This window comes from Desarmillaria tabescens (genome assembly GCF_030435595.1).
Source record: "Desarmillaria tabescens strain CCBAS 213 chromosome Unknown EV420scaffold_1, whole genome shotgun sequence".
Taxonomy (NCBI): domain Eukaryota; kingdom Fungi; phylum Basidiomycota; class Agaricomycetes; order Agaricales; family Physalacriaceae; genus Desarmillaria; species Desarmillaria tabescens.
This window is the reverse complement of record NW_026848300.1, coordinates 243986-262343: the sequence shown is the minus strand read 5'-3', so window position 1 is coordinate 262343 and position 18358 is coordinate 243986. Positions and strand designations below refer to the sequence as shown.

General features: G+C 48.2%; 8 protein-coding genes and 1 non-coding gene across 9 annotated transcripts; 5 read left to right on the top strand and 4 right to left on the bottom strand.

The window, feature by feature from the left end:
* Window positions 1-763: 763 nt before the first annotated feature.
* EV420DRAFT_t2 lies at window positions 764-865 on the bottom strand. The gene has a single exon. It is a non-coding gene; the product is annotated as a tRNA-Tyr (tRNA).
* A 71-nt stretch (window positions 866-936) lies between these two features.
* Window positions 937-2170, top strand: EV420DRAFT_7515 (CoaE-domain-containing protein). The gene is made up of 3 exons (XM_060483339.1): window positions 937-968; window positions 1025-1418; window positions 1468-2170. The coding sequence occupies exons 1-3, from the start codon at window positions 962-964 to the stop codon at window positions 1766-1768; spliced, it is 702 nt and encodes a 233-aa protein (XP_060338876.1). The 5' UTR covers window positions 937-961; the 3' UTR covers window positions 1769-2170.
* Window positions 2171-2970: 800 nt separating this feature from the next.
* EV420DRAFT_1492396 (GDP-mannose 4,6-dehydratase) lies at window positions 2971-4531 on the top strand. The gene is made up of 7 exons (XM_060470743.1): window positions 2971-3097; window positions 3145-3172; window positions 3226-3332; window positions 3381-3908; window positions 3961-4096; window positions 4152-4250; window positions 4306-4531. Exons 1-7 carry the CDS (start codon window positions 3007-3009, stop codon window positions 4439-4441), a joined length of 1125 nt encoding a protein of 374 aa, XP_060338875.1. The 5' UTR covers window positions 2971-3006; the 3' UTR covers window positions 4442-4531.
* EV420DRAFT_1492393 (uncharacterized protein) lies at window positions 4532-6084 on the bottom strand. The gene is made up of 10 exons (XM_060470742.1): window positions 5905-6084; window positions 5775-5845; window positions 5690-5721; window positions 5425-5639; window positions 5299-5373; window positions 5193-5251; window positions 5009-5140; window positions 4876-4955; window positions 4727-4826; window positions 4532-4669 (listed from the first exon to the last, which is right to left on the bottom strand). Exons 1-10 carry the CDS (start codon window positions 6051-6053, stop codon window positions 4593-4595), a joined length of 990 nt encoding a protein of 329 aa, XP_060338874.1. The 5' UTR covers window positions 6054-6084; the 3' UTR covers window positions 4532-4592.
* Window positions 6085-6109: 25 nt separating this feature from the next.
* EV420DRAFT_1615874 (uncharacterized protein) lies at window positions 6110-7247 on the top strand (the record flags this gene model as incomplete). Its single annotated transcript, XM_060475077.1, has 5 exons — window positions 6110-6225; window positions 6280-6320; window positions 6368-6703; window positions 6757-6898; window positions 6947-7247. The coding sequence occupies 5 exons, from the start codon at window positions 6110-6112 to the stop codon at window positions 7245-7247; spliced, it is 936 nt and encodes a 311-aa protein (XP_060338873.1).
* Window positions 7248-8158: 911 nt separating this feature from the next.
* On the top strand, window positions 8159-10394 carry EV420DRAFT_7534 (amidase signature enzyme). Its single transcript, XM_060483350.1, has 9 exons — window positions 8159-8495; window positions 8543-8758; window positions 8806-8879; window positions 8932-9099; window positions 9155-9251; window positions 9304-9725; window positions 9771-9805; window positions 9855-10039; window positions 10094-10394. The coding sequence occupies exons 1-9, from the start codon at window positions 8360-8362 to the stop codon at window positions 10327-10329; spliced, it is 1569 nt and encodes a 522-aa protein (XP_060338872.1). The 5' UTR covers window positions 8159-8359; the 3' UTR covers window positions 10330-10394.
* A 65-nt stretch (window positions 10395-10459) lies between these two features.
* On the bottom strand, window positions 10460-12067 carry EV420DRAFT_1633511 (Intradiol ring-cleavage dioxygenase; the record flags this gene model as incomplete). Its single annotated transcript, XM_060476192.1, has 11 exons — window positions 10460-10699; window positions 10753-10846; window positions 10903-10968; window positions 11022-11084; window positions 11137-11221; window positions 11277-11320; window positions 11372-11397; window positions 11452-11501; window positions 11558-11626; window positions 11676-11927; window positions 11977-12067. 11 exons carry the CDS (start codon window positions 12065-12067, stop codon window positions 10460-10462), a joined length of 1080 nt encoding a protein of 359 aa, XP_060338871.1.
* A 733-nt stretch (window positions 12068-12800) lies between these two features.
* EV420DRAFT_1257026 (ribosomal protein S8) lies at window positions 12801-13265 on the top strand (the record flags this gene model as incomplete). The annotated part of the gene is made up of 1 exon (XM_060466804.1): window positions 12801-13265. One exon carries the CDS (start codon window positions 12801-12803, stop codon window positions 13263-13265), a length of 465 nt encoding a protein of 154 aa, XP_060338870.1.
* Window positions 13266-13455: 190 nt separating this feature from the next.
* On the bottom strand, window positions 13456-18057 carry EV420DRAFT_1658266 (acetyl-CoA synthetase-like protein; the record flags this gene model as incomplete). The annotated part of the gene is made up of 19 exons (XM_060478877.1): window positions 17420-18057; window positions 17020-17359; window positions 16897-16965; window positions 16748-16839; window positions 16564-16695; window positions 16461-16514; window positions 16319-16401; window positions 16236-16270; window positions 16085-16182; window positions 15876-16034; window positions 15604-15821; window positions 15489-15546; window positions 15186-15439; window positions 14885-15130; window positions 14543-14831; window positions 14459-14492; window positions 14254-14397; window positions 13935-14194; window positions 13456-13881 (listed from the first exon to the last, which is right to left on the bottom strand). The coding sequence occupies exons 1-19, from the start codon at window positions 17681-17683 to the stop codon at window positions 13456-13458; spliced, it is 3255 nt and encodes a 1084-aa protein (XP_060338869.1). The 5' UTR covers window positions 17684-18057.
* Between the last annotated feature and the right edge of the window lie 301 nt (window positions 18058-18358).

The following is an 18358-nucleotide window of genomic DNA, read 5'->3' as shown; positions in this document are numbered from 1 at the left end:
CACCTCTTCAACATCCGTCGAATCAATTCACCTGCATGCCCCAATTGTTCACACCCTAACGAGTCCACACACCATTTCCTCATCCGTTGCCCAGCATTCCGTAATGAACGCGAAGTAATGCAGAATGCCATGGGCATCCGTGGAAGAGCTATGACTGTCAGACATATTTTAGCAGACCGGAAGAACGTACCGCACCTCATCACATATCTCAACGACACAGGGAGATTCAAGGATACATTCGGAAGATTCCCAGAAGTGGAAATTGACATTGAAGAGAATTCATAGAAAGGAGAGAAAAGAGGACGACCAAGTCAGAAGAGAAGCTGTCGGTCCATCATCTTATTATGTCACTAACTTGGTGATGAAGACAGTTGCGAGAAGCCTCGCAATGAGCACAGTGATGCTTGCCAGTTACGGATTAACAAAGCGTTGAACACAGAAAAACCACCATTGGATAGTAGTATAATCCGAACATATGCTAGCGTGTAGGATATTAGTACATAGTACGAAACGGAATTAAAAAAAAAAAAAAACAGGTGACGGATGTAAAAACTCGAACCTCAAAGTTCGGAGTCAGCTTCATTGGTACAGTTTTAGATGAGAATTTAATTGAGAATTTTGTGATCGAAAGCAGTTCTCTTCTGTCCCCTTCTCTCTCTGTCCTTCCCGACATTTGACGGACGACGAGACATGATTGTCTGAAGTTCCTCGTTCGATGCTCAGTTAAGAAAAAAACACAGAAATTTTGTCTACCCAGGAAAAATCCAACTTACCTGGTTCGAACAAGCGACCTCAAGATCAAACTTATTACGTAATCATATGTATCCATTACAGTCTCGCGCTCTTCCAACTGAGCTAAAGTCGGATACAAAATGCCGTCAACGTATTTTATATATACTCAATATATGACAGCGACTTTTGTACTTCTTCGCCTACCGAGCCTGGCCTTTACCGTACTATCATGTGGGGTAGGTAAGGTCACCATTACTAGTAACAACTATTGCCTTCTCATGCAGAGAAACAGTCGTAGGACTTACAGGAGGCATTGCGACTGGCAAATCAACCGTCTCTGCGTTGCTGCGCGACAAGGGCGTTCCCATCGTTGACGCCGATATCATAGCCAGAAAGGTCGTCGAGCCTGGTACGACAGGGCTCAAACAAATTGTCAAACACTTTGGAGAGGAGGTGTTGTTCCCTGATGGATCCCTGGACCGGAAGAAGTTGGGCTCGGTCGTCTTCAACGACGAGTCGAAGCGGAAGAGGTTGAATGCGATTCTGCATCCTGCTATTCGTCGGATGATGGTCTGGGAGGTGGTCAAGCACTGGCTTGGTGGACGGAAGTATTGTGTTTTGGATGTGCCGCTCCTCATTGAAGGGCCTATATGGAAGTGGGTCGCCCAGGTCGTCGTGGTATACTGGTATGTCGCTGTCGATGTGCTACTTCGTCTGCTCATCTCGTCTTCCTAGTCCCGAGGAGATACAACTTGAGCGATTGATGCAGCGTGACGGTTCAACGCGAGAAGATGCCTCTGCCAGATTATCGTCCCAACTGCCTGTCAGCGACAAGGTGAAGTACGCGGACGTTGTGATCGACAACTCGAGCACCAGGGAGAACCTTGAAGGACAGGTTACCGCGTTTGTTCAGAAATTGGAGAAGGCTGTTGGGTGGAGCTGGATGCTGAGCTGGTTGGTTCCGCCGTATGGTATCCTGTCAGCGGCGTGGATATTGACCAGGCGAGCAATTTCGAGGAAGACCAAGGCCAATTAAAATCATCAATCGAATGGCCCGGCAGATTTTCGAATATTCCTAAGACAGCGGCCGTCGCAAGCATTATCAGAACTATATAGTTGCACAACCATGCGCTCTCGCTTGATTCTTTCCTATTGACAGTGTATGAAGCCGCTTTGCAGAATTTTCATGTATAATAACGTTAAACTTCGAGGTATCCTCTGATATCTTGCGTGACAAGCGGAACCCACGCCAGGTTCAGTACCCGTTCGCTCTTACGCCTTAAGCTTAAGTGGCATGAATACCATTATCATGATCAAAGCATGCTACCTCCGCACACTGTCAGGTATCTATCAATGTCGTTTCTACATCTGAAATCTGATGCTCTCCCGTACGTTTGGACCATGCATATGATGGTGACCCGGTGCTATTCTTTCAGCGTCGTTACATAACAGCCCGCTTGCATTATTACAGTAGGCTGCCTGACAAAAGGTAGTGATTTTATCACTTGAAGCTTGTGGTTCGACGAGATTTATGCATCTATTCTGTGGGGAAGCGTGGGTGTATTGGTTATTATTTCATGCGCTGGCAGGTACTGATGGAAAAATTTTCGTGTTGAACAGTAACGTTACTCAAAACTAGACGGGACTCTTTGATGACGATGAAATACAGTTTTTATTGTTGACTGACATGAGAACATTGCGGCATCCTATTCTGCGGCATTATTAGCCTCTTCTCCTTGTGGAGTTTCTCTAGAGCGTTCAATGTTCTGGCCTTCAGCTTCGGGTTTCAAACATTTTCAGTCCATCGACTTCAAGCAGCTCCTTGATAAGACACCTTCACCAGGTCACTCTCTATCGCCGACAAGATGAATTACGTGCATTTGTGCCTATCTGCGGCGTAGATAATTAGGAGCGAATCTTCGTGAAGACGAAAGACGGACCAGAATCAGCACTGAAATCGCCGACTCTGATGGTTCTAGTTGAGACCCCAAAAGCGGTGAATTTTGCCCGAACCATCAGTTGCTTTGTCGCAGAATACTGTATATCGGTGTAGGATGGGGTATTGTACAGTCTCATTTTACATGAATTTGTCCCTGCATTTGTCCTGTAATGTCCCTGTATCGTGATGTCAGTAAGCGCGTTGTAGGAACGCAGTCCGGATACTTAGCGGATAATAATCGAAGCAGATCATTGTGAAACGAAAAGTAAACCGCAGCAAAAATAATAAACATAACATGGCGCTAATATTAGCCTCTTCTTCCTCCTACCACCATCATGTCCATCGTAGACGTCGTCCCTCCATTCGCAAAGCCTCAATTGCCGTCTGCAGAGGAGTACCGCAAGCGAAAGGTTGCTCTCATTTCCGGTATGTCTATACAGTCGGATGGCGCGCTTATTCATGGATGGCTTCAGGTATCACTGGTCAAGATGGCTCGTATCTGTGCGTACCATCCCATTTTTCGCAATTTTCTCTCATTTTTCGACGGGCAACAGAACGGAACTCCTCCTTTCCAAAGGCTACCAAGTGCACGGCATCATTCGTCGTTCGTCGAGTTTCAATACTGGTCGCCTGCACCATCTTTACGAAGATCAGCATGAACGTATGTTGCCCCATCCTACTCTCTGTTGCCCCCTTTGACATCCTCCAGGGCCCAACAAATTCAAGCTGCACTACGGTGATCTCAGCGACAGCACCAACCTCGTCTACATCATCGCTCAGGTCCAACCCACAGAGGTCTACAACCTCGGAGCCCAATCGCACGTCAAGGTCTCCTTTGAAATGGCCGAATACACTGGCGACGTCGACGGACTGGGCACCCTGAGATTGCTAGACGCCATCCGTACATGCGGGCTCGAGAAACATGTGAGGTTCTACCAAGCGTCGACATCCGAGCTATACGGCAAGGTCGTAGAGTCCCCTCAAAGTGAGACAACCCCGTTCTACCCCCGTTCGCCCTACGGATGCGCCAAACTCTACGCCTTCTGGATAGTCACCAACTACCGGGAGGCGTACGGGATGTACGCTTGCAATGGGATCCTGTTCAACCACGAGAGCCCACGGAGAGGCCGGACGTTCGTTACGAGGAAGATCTCGAGAGCGGCGGCTGATATTTCGCTGGGCAAGCAATCGTGCTTGTATCTTGGGAACCTGGATGCTCAGCGTGATTGGGGACATGGTGAGTGTATGCGCGATGCTCGGCTTTTATATGTCTCTTACGTCTGAGATAGCGCGCGATTACGTTGAAGGGATGTGGCTCATGTTGCAGCAGCCTACTCCTGAGGATTTCGTTCTCGCTACTGGGGAGACTCACCCTGTCCGAGAGTTTGTTAACAAGTCTTTTGCTGCGCTTGGTATTGAGCTAAAGTGCGAGATGCCCCTCTTGCTTTGTTCTTTTTTTTAATATTCACATCAAATATAGATGGTCTGGCCAGGGAGTTGATGAAGAGGCAATCGATGTGAAGACGGGCAAGGCTGTCGTAAAGGTGGACCCACAGTACTTCCGTCCAGCAGAAGTCGAGTATGTACACCTTGATCTTAGGATACGACCTTCGCTAACATTATTGTTATCATAGCCTCCTCCTTGGGAACCCTGCAAAGGCTGAGCGTGTTCTGGGATGGAAGCGCAAGGTTGACTTTGACTCTCTGGTAAAGGAGATGGTCAATGCGGATCTCAAGGCTGTCAAAAGCTTGGTGGAGGATCAAAATTAGGTATTATTCTGTACAAAACTTAAGGAGGCATCTTGCTGTATTAGACCACGGACTGGACATTCGTTGTTTGTTTCTTACATATACCCTCAGAGTGACTGGATGAAGTTGTTTGATTTCCGTTATGCTTCTAATGCGAAACTGTCCATTCTATCTACGAAGACGTCTTCTTGAACCCTGTTCTGGCGGTATCATAATTTGCCAGGAACCACTTCACAGTTGCGTCGAGGGCTTTAAATCGCAGGCGATGAGTAACACATTATCTCATACGGGTAGTGTAGAACCGACCTTCAGGGAAAGGAGTGAACTGGAACCCTCCCATGAGAGAGATCACTTTCTTGTTAGAAGCGGGTTTACGGTATTGACCGTCTGCGCGAGTAATATCGAACTGTACAAATGCGTCTCGCAGTGCAGATAATGAAAGACAGAGAACTTACGGTGTAATCGCCTTTAAAGTCCAACGCTTTCACGATAGCGTCCGTGACATCCTTGATAGTAACTTCCTCATCTTCTCCAACTAGAAAGGTCCCTCAGATTATGAAATCTCTTTAAAAAAAAGGCGATACGAACCGCTAAAGATGACGGGCTCCACATCTTCATACTCCCGAAGCTGCCAGATGAACATTTTGGCTAGATCGTGTGAGTAGATAAATTGTCTCAGAGGCTTTCCCGTTCCACCGACGATGAAGGGCGTGTTGTTCTCTGAATGCAATACAATGGGTGAGGTGATGTGTTACGCAACGGTTTGACGTACTCTGTGCTAGCAGGCATTTGTGAATTAGAGCGGGGATAACGTGGGCGTCTTCCAGATCACTGAGAACAATCAGGATGGGAAATCTGATATGCCGCAAGAGGCCTACAAGTTATCATGAGGGCCAAACACGTTCGTGGGGATGGTAGAGGTGAAGTTGCAGCCGTACTGCTCCTTGTAGGCACTGTTTCAGAGGATTAGATTGTATATCGATGTCGACGGGTAGCAGGCGGACCGGTTAATGATATCCACTGTCCGTTTCGAATGAGCGTAGCCAAAGTTGCTAGGGTGGGGTGGGCCGAGGTGGATCTTGGTCTCATCCAAGGGGTAGGTAACTTTGTCTGGGAAGACGCAGGTCGAGAGACACGACACGACTTTCTTGACTTTGAAGAGGTAGGCCGTGTGTAGGACATTGTCGTTAATGAGAAGGTTGTCCCTTAAGAAACTGGCCTGTGGTAATGTCAATGCATAAGGAACCCAGGATAGAGACAAGCACTGGCGTTACTCCTCATGTTGGCGAATACGCCTCCCACTAGATACGGAATCAGCACATCGTATACTATCGATGCGCAGTAGAATACTCACCGACTGCTGCCAGATGAATAACATGGGTTGGCTTGTACTTTTCAAACAGCTTTCGAGTCTGCTCTGGATCCCTGTCAAGAGCGATAGTTGCAGTTACCGCCTAATGATAATTCGGTACGGTATGCCTTACCGCAGATCACCCTCCTTCGACGTCGCGAATATCCAAGTCTCATTCGAATGCTTGCCGAAGCGAGACTCGGCTGGCTCAGTCTCGATTACGTGCTTGATACCCTGTCCAACGAGGCCGCTACCACCGGTAACAAGGATGACATTCAACATGATGGTGGGCAGAAGTGAAGAAGTAAGCACGTGTTTTTTACCTTCCTCTCGCGTCGATGGACTTTAGAAAGATTGCGGACGATGTATATGCGCTCGCCGCGTCGGAGGACTCTATCGCGCCGCTCGTCAAGGAAGCCCTGGAGGTCATCGATGAGGGCTTGGACACCCATGGGTGCGTCGGCTGCCTCTGATGTTCATTGCGCCCGCAATCGTGACGGTCACCAAGGCAGGATCGTATTTCAATCAGCTTCAACGGCGGCAAGGACTGTGAGTACCCTTCGTCGTTGAGCTGGGCAGCAAGTAATCATTGCTAGGCACTGTCCTGCTGTATCTCTATGCCGGTGCGCTCGCTAGGCGACTAGGACCGTCGGAGACTATGAAGCCGATACATGGAATATACATCGCTGTACCTTCACCCTTTCCTGTACTCGAAAAGTTCATCGACGATGCCGCCAAGTCCTATAATCTTGACCTCTTCCACTGCAAGCCGCCGGTCGAAACCAGCGTTACACTTCCAGAACAACTGGAACAGGCACCAACGAAGCCTAGGGCAGGCGGCGGGATGCTACAGGCTCTAGAGATCTACAAGCAAAAGTTTCCTGAAATCAGTGCCATCCTTATCGGTACACGACGGGCAGATCCTCATGGTGGTATGTGTTGGTGGCGTTCGGTGCAATCAACGCGCTTATGTCCTTTTCCCTAGCAAAGCTCTCCCACCGAAATATGACAGACGAAGGATGGCCATCTTATGAGCGCATTAATCCGATTATCAACTGGTCATACAGCGACGTATGGAAGTTTTTGCGGCAACTGGAAGTACCGTATTGCAGTTTGTACGATGAAGGGTAAGTTGTTTCCATATGGACACTGTGCGGTGCTCAATAAACTCGCAGATATACATCCCTTGGGTCCACCTATAACACCTTCCCTAATCCTGCTTTGCTTGTACCAGAATCTGAGTTACTGACGTCGGATTCTTCGACGCCACCATCTACCGATACTCCACCTCAACCAGATGTCCTCCTGCCGCCAACTGCCCCAACGTCGGCACCACATTCGCGTTCAGACAGTGTTATATCAAGTCCGTCATCTTCATTAATATCCACACCACGCTACCGGCCGGCTTTTGAGCTACTGGAGGGAAGCTTGGAGCGCGCTGGAAGGGGTTCAGCTATTTCGATCGGCGGCGCATAGCACGGGATTGTAGCAGAAGTACTGAAGAAGTTTGTGATACATAGATGTACTAATCTTGGGCATAGACCCAGTTAACTGGACTTGATCAGAAATAACTGTGACTCAGAGAAGGTTTGATATTCGTTTCCCTACTTACAACATTTTAACCATTGCGTGTACGTACATAAGCGAGATAAGACTAGCTTTATCACGATTCTGTAGGTACATTTTCCGTCCACTTGGTGAGGACTGATTCACTCTTGATTGTGCTTAGATGGCAGAACCCTTTGGTATCGGATCCTTGTATCTAGCAGGTTTCATTCAAGCTCGTGCACCCCATGCCAGCCCCATCATTCCCACATCTGCCATCGAAGGCATCCTAGTTCACAATTCGCATCGATAGGACTGTATCCCCAATGTGGACTTTTCAAACCCGTGTCCAAAAGATCGCCGGAGACGTGTTCCTCAGTAGCCTTCTCTGTATTGCAGTGGCAAGAATCACCGTCGACCAGCTGAAGAATGTCGCAGTGTTTTTGTCCCAGAAAATGATGAGTTTGGAGAATGTTTTCCATGGGCACAAGCAGTAGTTCAGAATCTACATGATGAAGGACTGCTGCAGCTGAAGAGTATGCCGGAGCTGGTGAAAGAATTTGACGAATTTGCAGCGGGGAATAAGGCTTATGCGAGAAGAGATAGATTCCCTGACGTTGCAGTTTCTCAATTTTGTGCATAAATCCAACATTTGAACCTTAAAGCGAGGGGTGGCTCTCGGCAAAAGCCGAACACTCAGTCCTTTATCCCACTACTTACCTTACCATCGTCCCACGTTTCCCACTTTGCTCAAAACACATCCATATCTGATTTGATAACAACTGTGGCTCTGAAAGAATGCGGTAAAGCTCAGATCTGCTGCGGAAAACACCTCGTAATTATGCGGCGCGAAGATCCTTTGGACGGAACTCTTGCGGAGCTGTCGTGTTTGCCGCTCAACTCCTGACCTGTCCCTGAAACTTGAGCTTTAGCTTGAGGCCCTGAACGGATCACTCCTTAGCGGAATTCTTGCAGCGGCAGGCATTTCCACCGGCACTTATTTTCGGTGATAACTAAGTATACTACTTGGTGACCTTTTCTTCATGGCTCCCACTCCAGAGGACCTCGTCTTCGTCGAACAGCGGCTGAACTTGACCATAAAACCCGAAGAACGCGATGATTACCTCGCACTTATAACGGCTACTGATAATGCTGCAAAAGCCATAATGGATATGCCTGGTTCGTTCTCTGACCCGAGTGATAATCTGTCTCAAGCCCTGGGATAGATTTCATCCCTCCTGTTGACTATGGGCGCTTCCCGCGTACGGATATTTATATTCCAGCCAATGAGGACAACCCGCGGAGGGGTTGGGCATGCAAAGTCACGGTGAAGGGCGCTCCGGAAGGTCCTCTCAAAGGAAAGACCATCTGCCTCAAAGATAATATTTGCCTAGCGGGTGTTCCATGCCAGTTCGGCACAGACGTCGTCAAAGACTTTATCCGTAAGCTCTCTGATCCCAGGATCCAGCCACGGGCTCACATCCGCCAGCGGAGGTGGACGCTACTGTCGTGTCTAGGATATTACAAAACGGAGGTACTATCCTCGGAAAAGCAACGTGCGAGGTACATTCCAAACGCTAGACGTTCTGATCTCTTTCTCACCCGGTATTACTAGAACATGTCCCACGGTGCAGCATCATTCACCTCGCCCAATGGCCCCGTACAGAACCCGTATGCCGACGGGTTCTCCACGGGAGGTTCCTCTTCTGGTTGTGGAACCCTCATTGGCAAGGGGGAAGTAGACATGGGTATGGGAGGCGATCAAGGCGGTAGTGTCCGTATCGTAAGCGCCACCGTGACTGACTTGTGTCATAAACCCAATCTTATCGTACATCTAGCCCGCTGCGTTTTGTGGAGTCGTTGGTTTGAAACCGACCTTTGGGCTTGTGCCCTACACTGGTGTCTTATCGTCGGAACGGACCCTTGACCATGTGGGTATGTATTTTGGTCGTATTGGTATATGGATATTTTTCATCGGTAGGATAAGGTCCTATGGCTCCTACTGTCAAAGATGCTGCTCTCCTCCTTCAAACTGTGGCCGGCTACGACGGCTTGGATGATCGTCAGTTAGGCGCGCCATCGTGCAATAGCCTACCCTCGTATGTTCCCACTTCCAGCGACCTATCTGGTATCAAGATCGGCATCTTGAAAGAAGGCTTCACAAGCGTACACATGTCTCTCGAGGTGGAACAGGTGGTCCGGTCCGCAATCGCAAAGTTCAAAGATCTCGGTGCTAAAGTCAAAGAGGTCTCTGTCCCTTCACACTCTCAAGGTGGGAACTTAATGCACATCATTAATAAAATGGGGAGCCATCAGACTAGACAAGGTCGGGCGGTTGGCGCTCGAGGTTTGTATGTGAACGGGTTTTTAGAAAAGTTGATTCCTTGGGAGCAGAGTAAATGGGATGAGGTATTCAAGTGCCGCGTTCTTTTGTCCACTGCTCACACTTGTCAGGTACATTCTTTCGTTCAAGGAACGTCAGTTAGCGGGTATGTGTCTCGTACACTTCCTGCTTACTCTATGTCAATCAATTCCCAGCGAATATGCGTTCCAGCACTACCCAACGGTTTATGGACGTGCTATGAATATCATGCGTCGTGTCAAGGCCGACTATGATAAAGCCCTGTCTGAGGTAGATGTTCTTGTAATGCCTACAATACCATTTGTTGCCCGCCGACATGTCGAGCCTGGCGCAGGACCACTTGCATGCGTTGAGAAATGCGGTAAAACATCATCTCTTCCTTTCTCTTACATTTTACTTACATGTTCGATTCTAGCCGGAATCGTAGTAAACACGACCACGTTCAACGCAACTGGTCACCCTGCCCTAGCATTCCCCGTTGGATTTGGCTCGCCCGCAAAAGAGGACATATTGACACCTGAGGACCAGACCATCAGGTTACCAATTTCGATGCAGATTGTAGGTGGGATGTGGGAGGATGCGACATGCATCAAGGTTGCCGCTGCGTGGGAAGATACTTGGAACTGGAAGACTGGACAGTGGAAGAATTAAATAGCAAAAAACCAATTTAGGTCTCTTGCGATATGATAGTATTTGTATCGATAATGAATGTAGTGATTATTACAATGGCTCCAAAAAACTCAAGACCGCTTCAGGGTCAGTATGAAGATAGCAGATGGTTCTACACAGTCAAGGACTCAGCAGCGTCAAGAGCGCTTGCAGACGCTTCGGCACCGGCGCTCAGAGAGACAGTGGGGATAACGCCGATAGGATTGGAGTTACTGGTGTCGAAGGTTTCGGAAACGTTCACACCGACGGTGATATAGCCGACGATACCGTCGGCCAAGGTAGACCCAAGGAGCTGCGCGGAGATCACAGCACTGTAACCATCGGCATTGGCAACGGAGTAGATGCTGTCATTCTGTGACGACTGTCAGCGATGCTTCAAACTTGGAGGAGTGGAAATGTACTCACATCGTTGGTGACCCGGTCCAATGTGCTCAAGTGAGCGGTGTAGGGGTCCATGGCGTATACTTCGTTGATGAGAGACTCGTTGAAGAAAAGTTGTCTGTTGAAGCGGGGTGAGAATTATGCTCAGCGTGTTTGTCCAAGTACGTTACTCACCCGACGTGCTGGATACTCGAGGTAGCTAGAGTATTCGTGCCGTCCTCGGAAACAGAACCGTTAATGCTGGGACAAGGCTGATGCGTGAACCATCAAGATATCGGGAGAAATGGACTAACTGTACAGCGATATGGATGTGAGTCGTGCGGCTCGCATAATAATCTGGGAAGATGGAAAGGAATCTGTAGACAAACTGTTAAGCTGTGTTTTGTACTCTCGAAGAAGGATATTTACTCTGCAATTCCGTTCTCGTCAGTGGCAGTGAATCCTCGGAGGAATGTCTCGTCATCGGTTGTTCCGTCACTTCGAAGGGTTACACCTGGCATGAGAGAATACATATAAGCTTAGATAGTAGAAAGGCTCAAAGAACAAACCTTCGTAAGCTTCTACAGTGTCGGGGTTGATTCCGGTGTAACCACTATTCATCTTTTAGAGAAAACATACGAGACATTAAGCATGAATGACCGACCTGTAGACACCGGAAGCGTTGCAGTGCTAAACATCCACGATATATGTTAGCGTAACCCTCGACTAAACATCTGAACCTACCCAAAAGTCAATGTAGGCTCCGGAGATCGGTTCACAAGTATCTGCATTGACTGTAGGGGATGCTGTTAGGAAAGATGATAAATGACCTATCTGAAGGTAGACGTACTCAGCCCGATGTCAAGGTACATATCAATACCCTCATTGCCCTCCCGCACATCGCGGCGATACAACTCGCCTGTAAGAGGAGTTAGGAAGGACCGGAGGACATCCAAAGAAAGACCAACCGTCAACGAAATAAGGACCAAAGATGGTGTCGGGAGACAAAAGACAGGTGTCGTTTTGGATCTCGGCGTACTTGGCTCTCTCTTCGAGTCCTCGGGAGTTCCAGTTGCGTGCAGCGAGCTTGGTGTCCTCTATTTTGCGTTGCTGGAGACTTCGGCGACGTTCCTCCGCGAGTCCGCCTGCGCGCTTGGAGATGGAATCCGCACAGTGGCTCAGCCCACGCGAAGTCGCGTGCGAGCGTTTGTGAAGCATAGCTACAAAGTATGTTATGACGACCCGTTCCGTGGTGATAAAATAACATACCTTCAGGCATCGACGTTTCCTTGTGAGGATGTGCGGAAGTCGATGAAATGTAGGAGAACGCGATACCAGCTAGAGCAAGAACGAAGCGCATATTGGACGACGGGTAGATTTATCAGGGAAAGTGAACGCTGGAGAATGCTTGAAGGGAGAGGCGAATGTGTAAGTGATTATGCAGATCCGTTACTTTTGTGGTGCGCTTTTATAAGGTAAACGCGTACTGCGGGGTGTATTGAGATTTGCCTCCGAAACTGCGCCCACATGGTCGAGTCCGACGACGCGCACCAAATGCAAAGTCTTTCATTGGTCGCTCAGCCACCTTAGACAAGGGGAAAAGCAAAGCGTACCTTGGAGAATCTAGTAATGAGCAACAGACACAGCCAAGACTGCGGGAGGCTACGATCAGCATGGTCGTCGTTATGGACTTTTTTTCGGGAGATTTTTGGAGGTTTAAAATCTACCATACGGATATAAAGAAGCCGGGCGGCAATTTTAACGCATCGCTGCGCTGTATCCGGGCTGCGCAAGGATTGTCGTGATCGCACGGGAAGAAGAAAAAAGGCGGTTGATTGCCATTCACCGTTGCGATTGACCGGCACGGCGAGTGCGAGCCACCGGCATGAGCGTGGGGATGATACTACTGGGATGCTACAAAGAATTTAGCAAGAGGCATGACTGCGAAAGAGAAGAAACGGACAATTTGCATCAATCAACAAGCTCCTTTCTGCATTGTGATGGTGTTGGATGGGTGCCAAACTCGTATCAAAAATTATGACGCATAGTATTTGCCACTGTTGCGGGTCAATTTTCCGATTACATAATCAATCATGCCTCTTCCCTTCGACTTGTGTGCGCGAATGCAAAATGCGTTTCGTGCGCGCCACCAGAATATTTCCGTCGAACATACCACACAAAATCTCGGAATCCTTACTATCCTGCTGCGTGCTGGATTCATATCTAATCTGACAAGAGGCACAATTGAAGCACCTTCGCCTACACAATTCCATACCGTGCCCTTGCATCAGCGTCGAATATGGGCCGACCTCAAATATCGCGATGACCGTCCTGTGCTGAACCACATGGAACTCATCAGCAAGCCCAGCAAAAAAATCGAGATGGATTTGTCGGAAATCAGGCTGATATGTTCTGGGAGGCGAGCGAAGACAGTGAAGCCTTTGGGAATGGGTGAGATCGCTGTTGTGAGGACCGAGAATCCAGAGCACAAATGGCTCGAGGCACGGGAAGCACTGGCCTTGAAGCTGGCTGGTGAGGTCGTCTGTCGGGCTGGGTGACAGGTGAGCGGTCACCATGTCAATTGTTGCTGCCGTTTCTCTAATATTCTATTTCGCCAGAAATAGATTCAATATTTACATATCTAAATATCTTTGCTCTGCTTTGCATTACTCCAAGCCTGGCATAACGCTTTACCCTCATTCTAATTTGTGGTATTCTATGAAAAATTTGGGTATCAGACTACAACTTTTACGACAAAAATCCAACTCTCGTCCAGTATTGTAACCATGAAAGCACGTCCTCCGTTTGAATTGACTTTGCGTTCCGGAGATGTGTGGATGCTCGTTCCGCTTCCGTACATTCGATCGCCGGAATACCAATGGGCTCCTTCCCTTCTTCCTCACTTCGGATACCACTCCGGAAGAATTGCAACAACTTTAGGGCAGGTATATCATTGGAAGAACTCTTGGGGTTTTCAGTAGCAACTTCCAATGCACTGAGCCATTCCCGATAGGGTTGAAGAGGAAGGCTGAGGTACTGCGCCATCGTCTGGAAAATCTCCCGAGTAGCAATTGGTCGTGGGTGAACCAAATGAGCTGTCAATGTCGGTGCCGACGCACTCTTCAGATCTGCAATGGCACTGGCGGCAGTATCGAGAGGAATCCACGTACTCATCTGCATGCACATTCCATAACAATCATATGTTCAGTTTGTAAAGAGATACTCACTCCTTTGAATTCCGGCAAGCATCCGAGAGCTCTGCTTGACTTGACAATCGCGGGTATCCAATCAGAAGTATTCCAAGAGCCATCGACACCACCCGCGACCTGACCTACGCGTACAACCAAAGGACGCAGAGATGTCTCTTTAGCTGCACGATACAACATCTGCTCCCCTACCCATTTCGACTCGGAGTATCCTTGTCCTACAACGTCCCTCGGGTCACCGATAGGCTGCTCCGAAATATCTTTTCCGGTGCCGGGTATATCTACGAAGGTCCAGTCAATTCTTTCGCAATTTCACTGATCGTTCTAAAAGACGAATTACTTCCGAGAACTCCAACCGAGCTTGTAAAGAGGAAATTGGGGGTCTTTGACTGCGGCGAAGATAAAGCAAGGTCAATCAACGCCCGCATGCCCTTCAAATTACCTTCGAACGAGGATAATGGCAAATTGAAGTCCACTCGCCAAGCTGGAACCCGCAAAGAAATTTTCTTAGGAAGTTTGTATCCTCATTGAAGCGAACCACCTACCGATATGAATGATATGGGTCACGCTATTACGGATCTGCTGAAAGATCGGCCTTCCGCACAGCACAAAATGAAAATGTGGCGCACTTCTTTTGCTATAGACGCCTCGATTCCAAAGCCAGGCTCTGTCAGGTCGGCTTCAATTAAAGCCACCTTGGATAGTGATGCGATGGCCAGGTCATATCCTCGAGACTGCAGCGCTTTCTCCTGCCTTTCCATCAAGTTGCAACCGTCTTTCGCCGATCTGTTTATAGCAAAGATCTTGTGTACAGATTCGGAATACGCGAGTTTAGCAAGGGTCGCGGCTCCGAGTCCTCCAGTCGTTCCTGTAATGAGAACAACATCCCCATTCGAGTGAAGGGCGGGTGCTGGGGACCTGAATGAAGAGGGTAAAGCAATCGTGTGAGAAGAAAGCCAGTAAAAACATACGGCCGCTGAGGGACGACAGCATGAGAAAACGACGACGCATAACGATCAAACATCGCTCGGATATTCTCAAGCCCTGAAGATCGTATGTCGCTCCTCTGGATGTCAACGGAGTCCGAGACGAGCTCGGCCAAAGCTGTGATTCTCGGATGGTCATAAATGAAGTTCGGGTTGACTAGTTTGACCTTCTCAGGTTGCGTATTGCGCAGAGCGTGAATGATCGTGTTACGCATCCGTGTTGCTCGAAGACTGAACATTTTAACCACGTATTATTGGCGAGATTATTAAGAAGGCGTGGACATACCTATCACACCCATGCTCGAAAAGATCATCGTTATCCATTACGGGATGAGCCAGGGTATTGCTCACGACAGCTCTGATGAAAGACAGTGATGCTATGGGTGACCAGGAACGAGGAGGCTCTATTTCCACGCTGTCTTCTACAGTGTCGTACAGAGCTTCGATTTCTGCTTGATACTCCTTGAGGACTACAGCCCTCCTAGGTAAGCCCTTTGTATTGAAAGAAAACGGTTTGGAAGGGTCTGAAAAAATAATCATCTGAACTAGATTAGTGACATACCAAAGTCTGCAACAGGAAGCTGCATACCTCTTTGAATAGCTGAGAGTGTCCCATAGCGAACTCATTCATTTTCTCAATAGTAGGCCTAAAATTTCAACCTCTTAACAACTATGAACCGAAGATTGCAGACTGGGATACTGACCAGATGACTGATCTATACTTTATGACCGAAGCTTGATCGCTCGGAGGAAAGAGATACTTTGGCTTGAGCTGGACAAGGAGACCATTCTGAAATCTCCCATGGCCGAAATAAAGGCCAGCCGTTACATGAGGATCTCGAGCAAGGACAGATTCTGTAACAAGATTAAAGGTTATGTAGCTGGAAGGAACGAGTGGCCGACCCAAGAGACCTGGATTCGTCTATTCGTCTTATAAACTTATTGTCAAAAAAAGAGAACGGAACAGAGGACATACCTTCTCTCCACTTGAAAGGACTATTCGATCATCCTTACGACCAACCAATCTCCACAGACCCGGAAGGCTTGGATGAGGAAGGAAGAGGTCGTTGGTTGCGTACGCGTCTTTGCCTCCGTGTTTGGTGTTTATAATGGAGAGCTCTGTATGGAAGTTTGCCTAGAATAAACTTGAGTTCAGAATTGGGTGAAGGCGACCACAATGCCTACCACTGCTATGCCTTCGTAGGTCCCGTCGCCTTCTGGGACTAGCTCTAGTGAGAAAGCGGGGTTGATCTTCATGTATTGCCAGTCCTTTCCGAGAGCGACTGGAGTGACCAATTTTAATGTCAATGCATTGCGGTCAGAATATAAGTCATACAGGTGAAGAATTTGGATAGAACTCCTGCTTCAGTGCTTGGGACTCCTTAGTAGAATCACATAATCAGAAAAGAGACCACTTACATTCCATACAGTAGGAGGAGTTTACACCCTTCGTTTGTTAAGTAATTTCCTACGGTCGGATTGAGCGGTGCACCGCCAAAAGCCTAGGAGACGCAGTTTGTTTTTCATCCTGCCATTACAAAACGAAAGATAAGCTACTGACGATGCCTTTCAAAGTCTTAAGATGAGCAACTTTGAGTGGATCTCGACTCCATTCCTAAGAAATAAGTCGACATCTGCGTGAGAGTGATTGTACGAGTACTCACTTCCAAGAATATCGGCGGCACAAAGCCGTGCACTGCACGTGTCGCCACAAATCCGTTGAAAACAGTGTCAAATGTCGGGATTACGGCAGGAGAACTTGGGGGAAATACACCCATGATCATACCAGTTGTAGACTGCGTGAAATGATTGAATACAAAATAATAGACGATAACGGCATTTTCTCACTAGCCAATTGATGAAATTTATACCAGCACTATGAAACATCGCTAGACAATGGCATGAGAATATCTCTCCACAAAGGTTGTAGTCACCGAACCCTATGCTAAGAAGTAAGGACGAAACGACAAGATGCCATTCTCGGGACGCTTGCTTACACGGTGCCACGGAAGCTTGCGAGCACACTTTATCATTCCAGACACTAGGTTTCGGGAAAGAAGTCGAACCTATGTGAGAAGCTGGGTCACCTACCAGCTGCGCAAATAGAAGGAAGAGCTTACCCGATGAATGAGCTACAACTGTTCTGGCATTCAAGTCCCGTCCGCGAGGTGGCAATCGGGTGAATGATTCATCCTCGATATAAAGATTCTCATAGGATGGCATAGGAGCAATCACAGGGACATGACCATCGTCAAGAAGCTTGAAGGAGTCCCTCGCTAACTCCAGCAGAGAGGCATCCTCACTGACGAACAGATGGGTCGGCTTCGTTGTCTTTAAGAGATGGGCAAGCGCAGCAGGCGAATTACGTGGTGACAAGGCCAAGAAGGGGATACCAGCACGGAACATACCAAGAAACGTCGTGAAGAATGTCATAGTATCTAGCAATGCGTCTATAACAGCCTGAAACGCAAGTTATTCAGACTTACCGCTAGCGGCTAGCACGGCTACCAATGGGCGTACGGCGCGGTCCTGTTTCAAGTCAATGTTCGCAATGCTTGCTATCAGCCATCCGGCTCTGTGCACGGCTGGAATCACTTTGGAATACGGAACGAAGGTGATACCATCGCCTTCTGGATTTCCATATGCAAAGACGGCGTGGTTTGAGTTGTTCTCATAGTGAAAATCGTAGATCTCGGGAACAGTCAAGGAGCCATCGAGAGAGGGGATGGTCCAGCCATCGATACTGTGAAGAGTCTTGTTCGGAGGAGGTAGTAGGAAGGCCATGAGTCGAGGAAAGAACTAGGATGCAAGTCTGCCGTTATATATAGAGTCCTCGACGCCCATGATCATTTATGGCTCTAAATTTCATCATCTTGAACTCAAAATGCCGGGAGCAAACGGTAAACTGGGAGTTAGAAGTGTGATAGGACGATATTGCAAGTACCAGACCTTCGGGTACCAATCAGATTCATTGAAAGTAGGCTACCTCGCGCTTGGGGCGTGCCAAGGACCAATGGTGAATCAAATTTTGAGCCGGTGGTCGCGGTCGTGGCTTCTTTATCAGGTTGTTGACTTGCGTCCTAGCCGAATGAAGGAGATAGAATCGTTCGAAGATTAGAAAGAGAAGTGTTTTCGGCCGATAATTGTATCAGGCATTCAAGACAGTTAAGGATTAGCCTACAGCGGTGATGACCATCAGTCAGCGTTGAGCGTTGGGCGTAAAATTAGTACGTCGGCAAGTGCCGTCATGGCCATCATACGGGAGGTTCTGGGTCAGATGCGAGAGCAAAGCAGGTCGAGGGTAGAGAAGTAACATTTTCATATTGTGACGCCGCCTTAAGTACCCGGTCGTCTTTCATATACACATTACCCAGCGGAGACCTGTTCAATTAAGATAAAATAGTACAGCATACCAATGTTATCTGAACCCCAAGAACCGTAAGTTCCCCCGCCCTCTCG

What these genes read in the sequence shown, in the direction of transcription:
- EV420DRAFT_1492393 (XM_060470742.1), bottom strand. Translation starts at nt 6,053, where the DNA reads ATGTTGAATGTCATCCTTGTTACCGGTGGTAGCGGCCTCGTTGGACAG. An exon ending in ACAGTGGATATCATTAACCG is followed by an intron (nt 5,374 to 5,424) that starts GTCCGCCTGCTA and finishes CCTCTGAAACAG; the next exon opens with TGCCTACAAGGAGCAGTACG. An exon ending in ACTTTAAAGGCGATTACACC is followed by an intron (nt 4,827 to 4,875) that starts GTAAGTTCTCTG and finishes GCATTTGTACAG; the next exon opens with TTCGATATTACTCGCGCAGA.
- EV420DRAFT_1492396 (XM_060470743.1), top strand. Translation starts at nt 3,007, where the DNA reads ATGTCCATCGTAGACGTCGTCCCTCCATTCGCAAAGCCTCAATTGCCG. An exon ending in GGTCAAGATGGCTCGTATCT is followed by an intron (nt 3,173 to 3,225) that starts GTGCGTACCATC and finishes GACGGGCAACAG; the next exon opens with AACGGAACTCCTCCTTTCCA. An exon ending in GCGCTTGGTATTGAGCTAAA is followed by an intron (nt 4,097 to 4,151) that starts GTGCGAGATGCC and finishes CATCAAATATAG; the next exon opens with ATGGTCTGGCCAGGGAGTTG.
- EV420DRAFT_7515 (XM_060483339.1), top strand. An exon ending in CAGGTCGTCGTGGTATACTG is followed by an intron (nt 1,419 to 1,467) that starts GTATGTCGCTGT and finishes TCGTCTTCCTAG; the next exon opens with TCCCGAGGAGATACAACTTG.
- EV420DRAFT_7534 (XM_060483350.1), top strand. Translation starts at nt 8,360, where the DNA reads ATGGCTCCCACTCCAGAGGACCTCGTCTTCGTCGAACAGCGGCTGAAC. An exon ending in TCGGAAAAGCAACGTGCGAG is followed by an intron (nt 8,880 to 8,931) that starts GTACATTCCAAA and finishes CGGTATTACTAG; the next exon opens with AACATGTCCCACGGTGCAGC. An exon ending in AGCAGAGTAAATGGGATGAG is followed by an intron (nt 9,726 to 9,770) that starts GTATTCAAGTGC and finishes CACACTTGTCAG; the next exon opens with GTACATTCTTTCGTTCAAGG.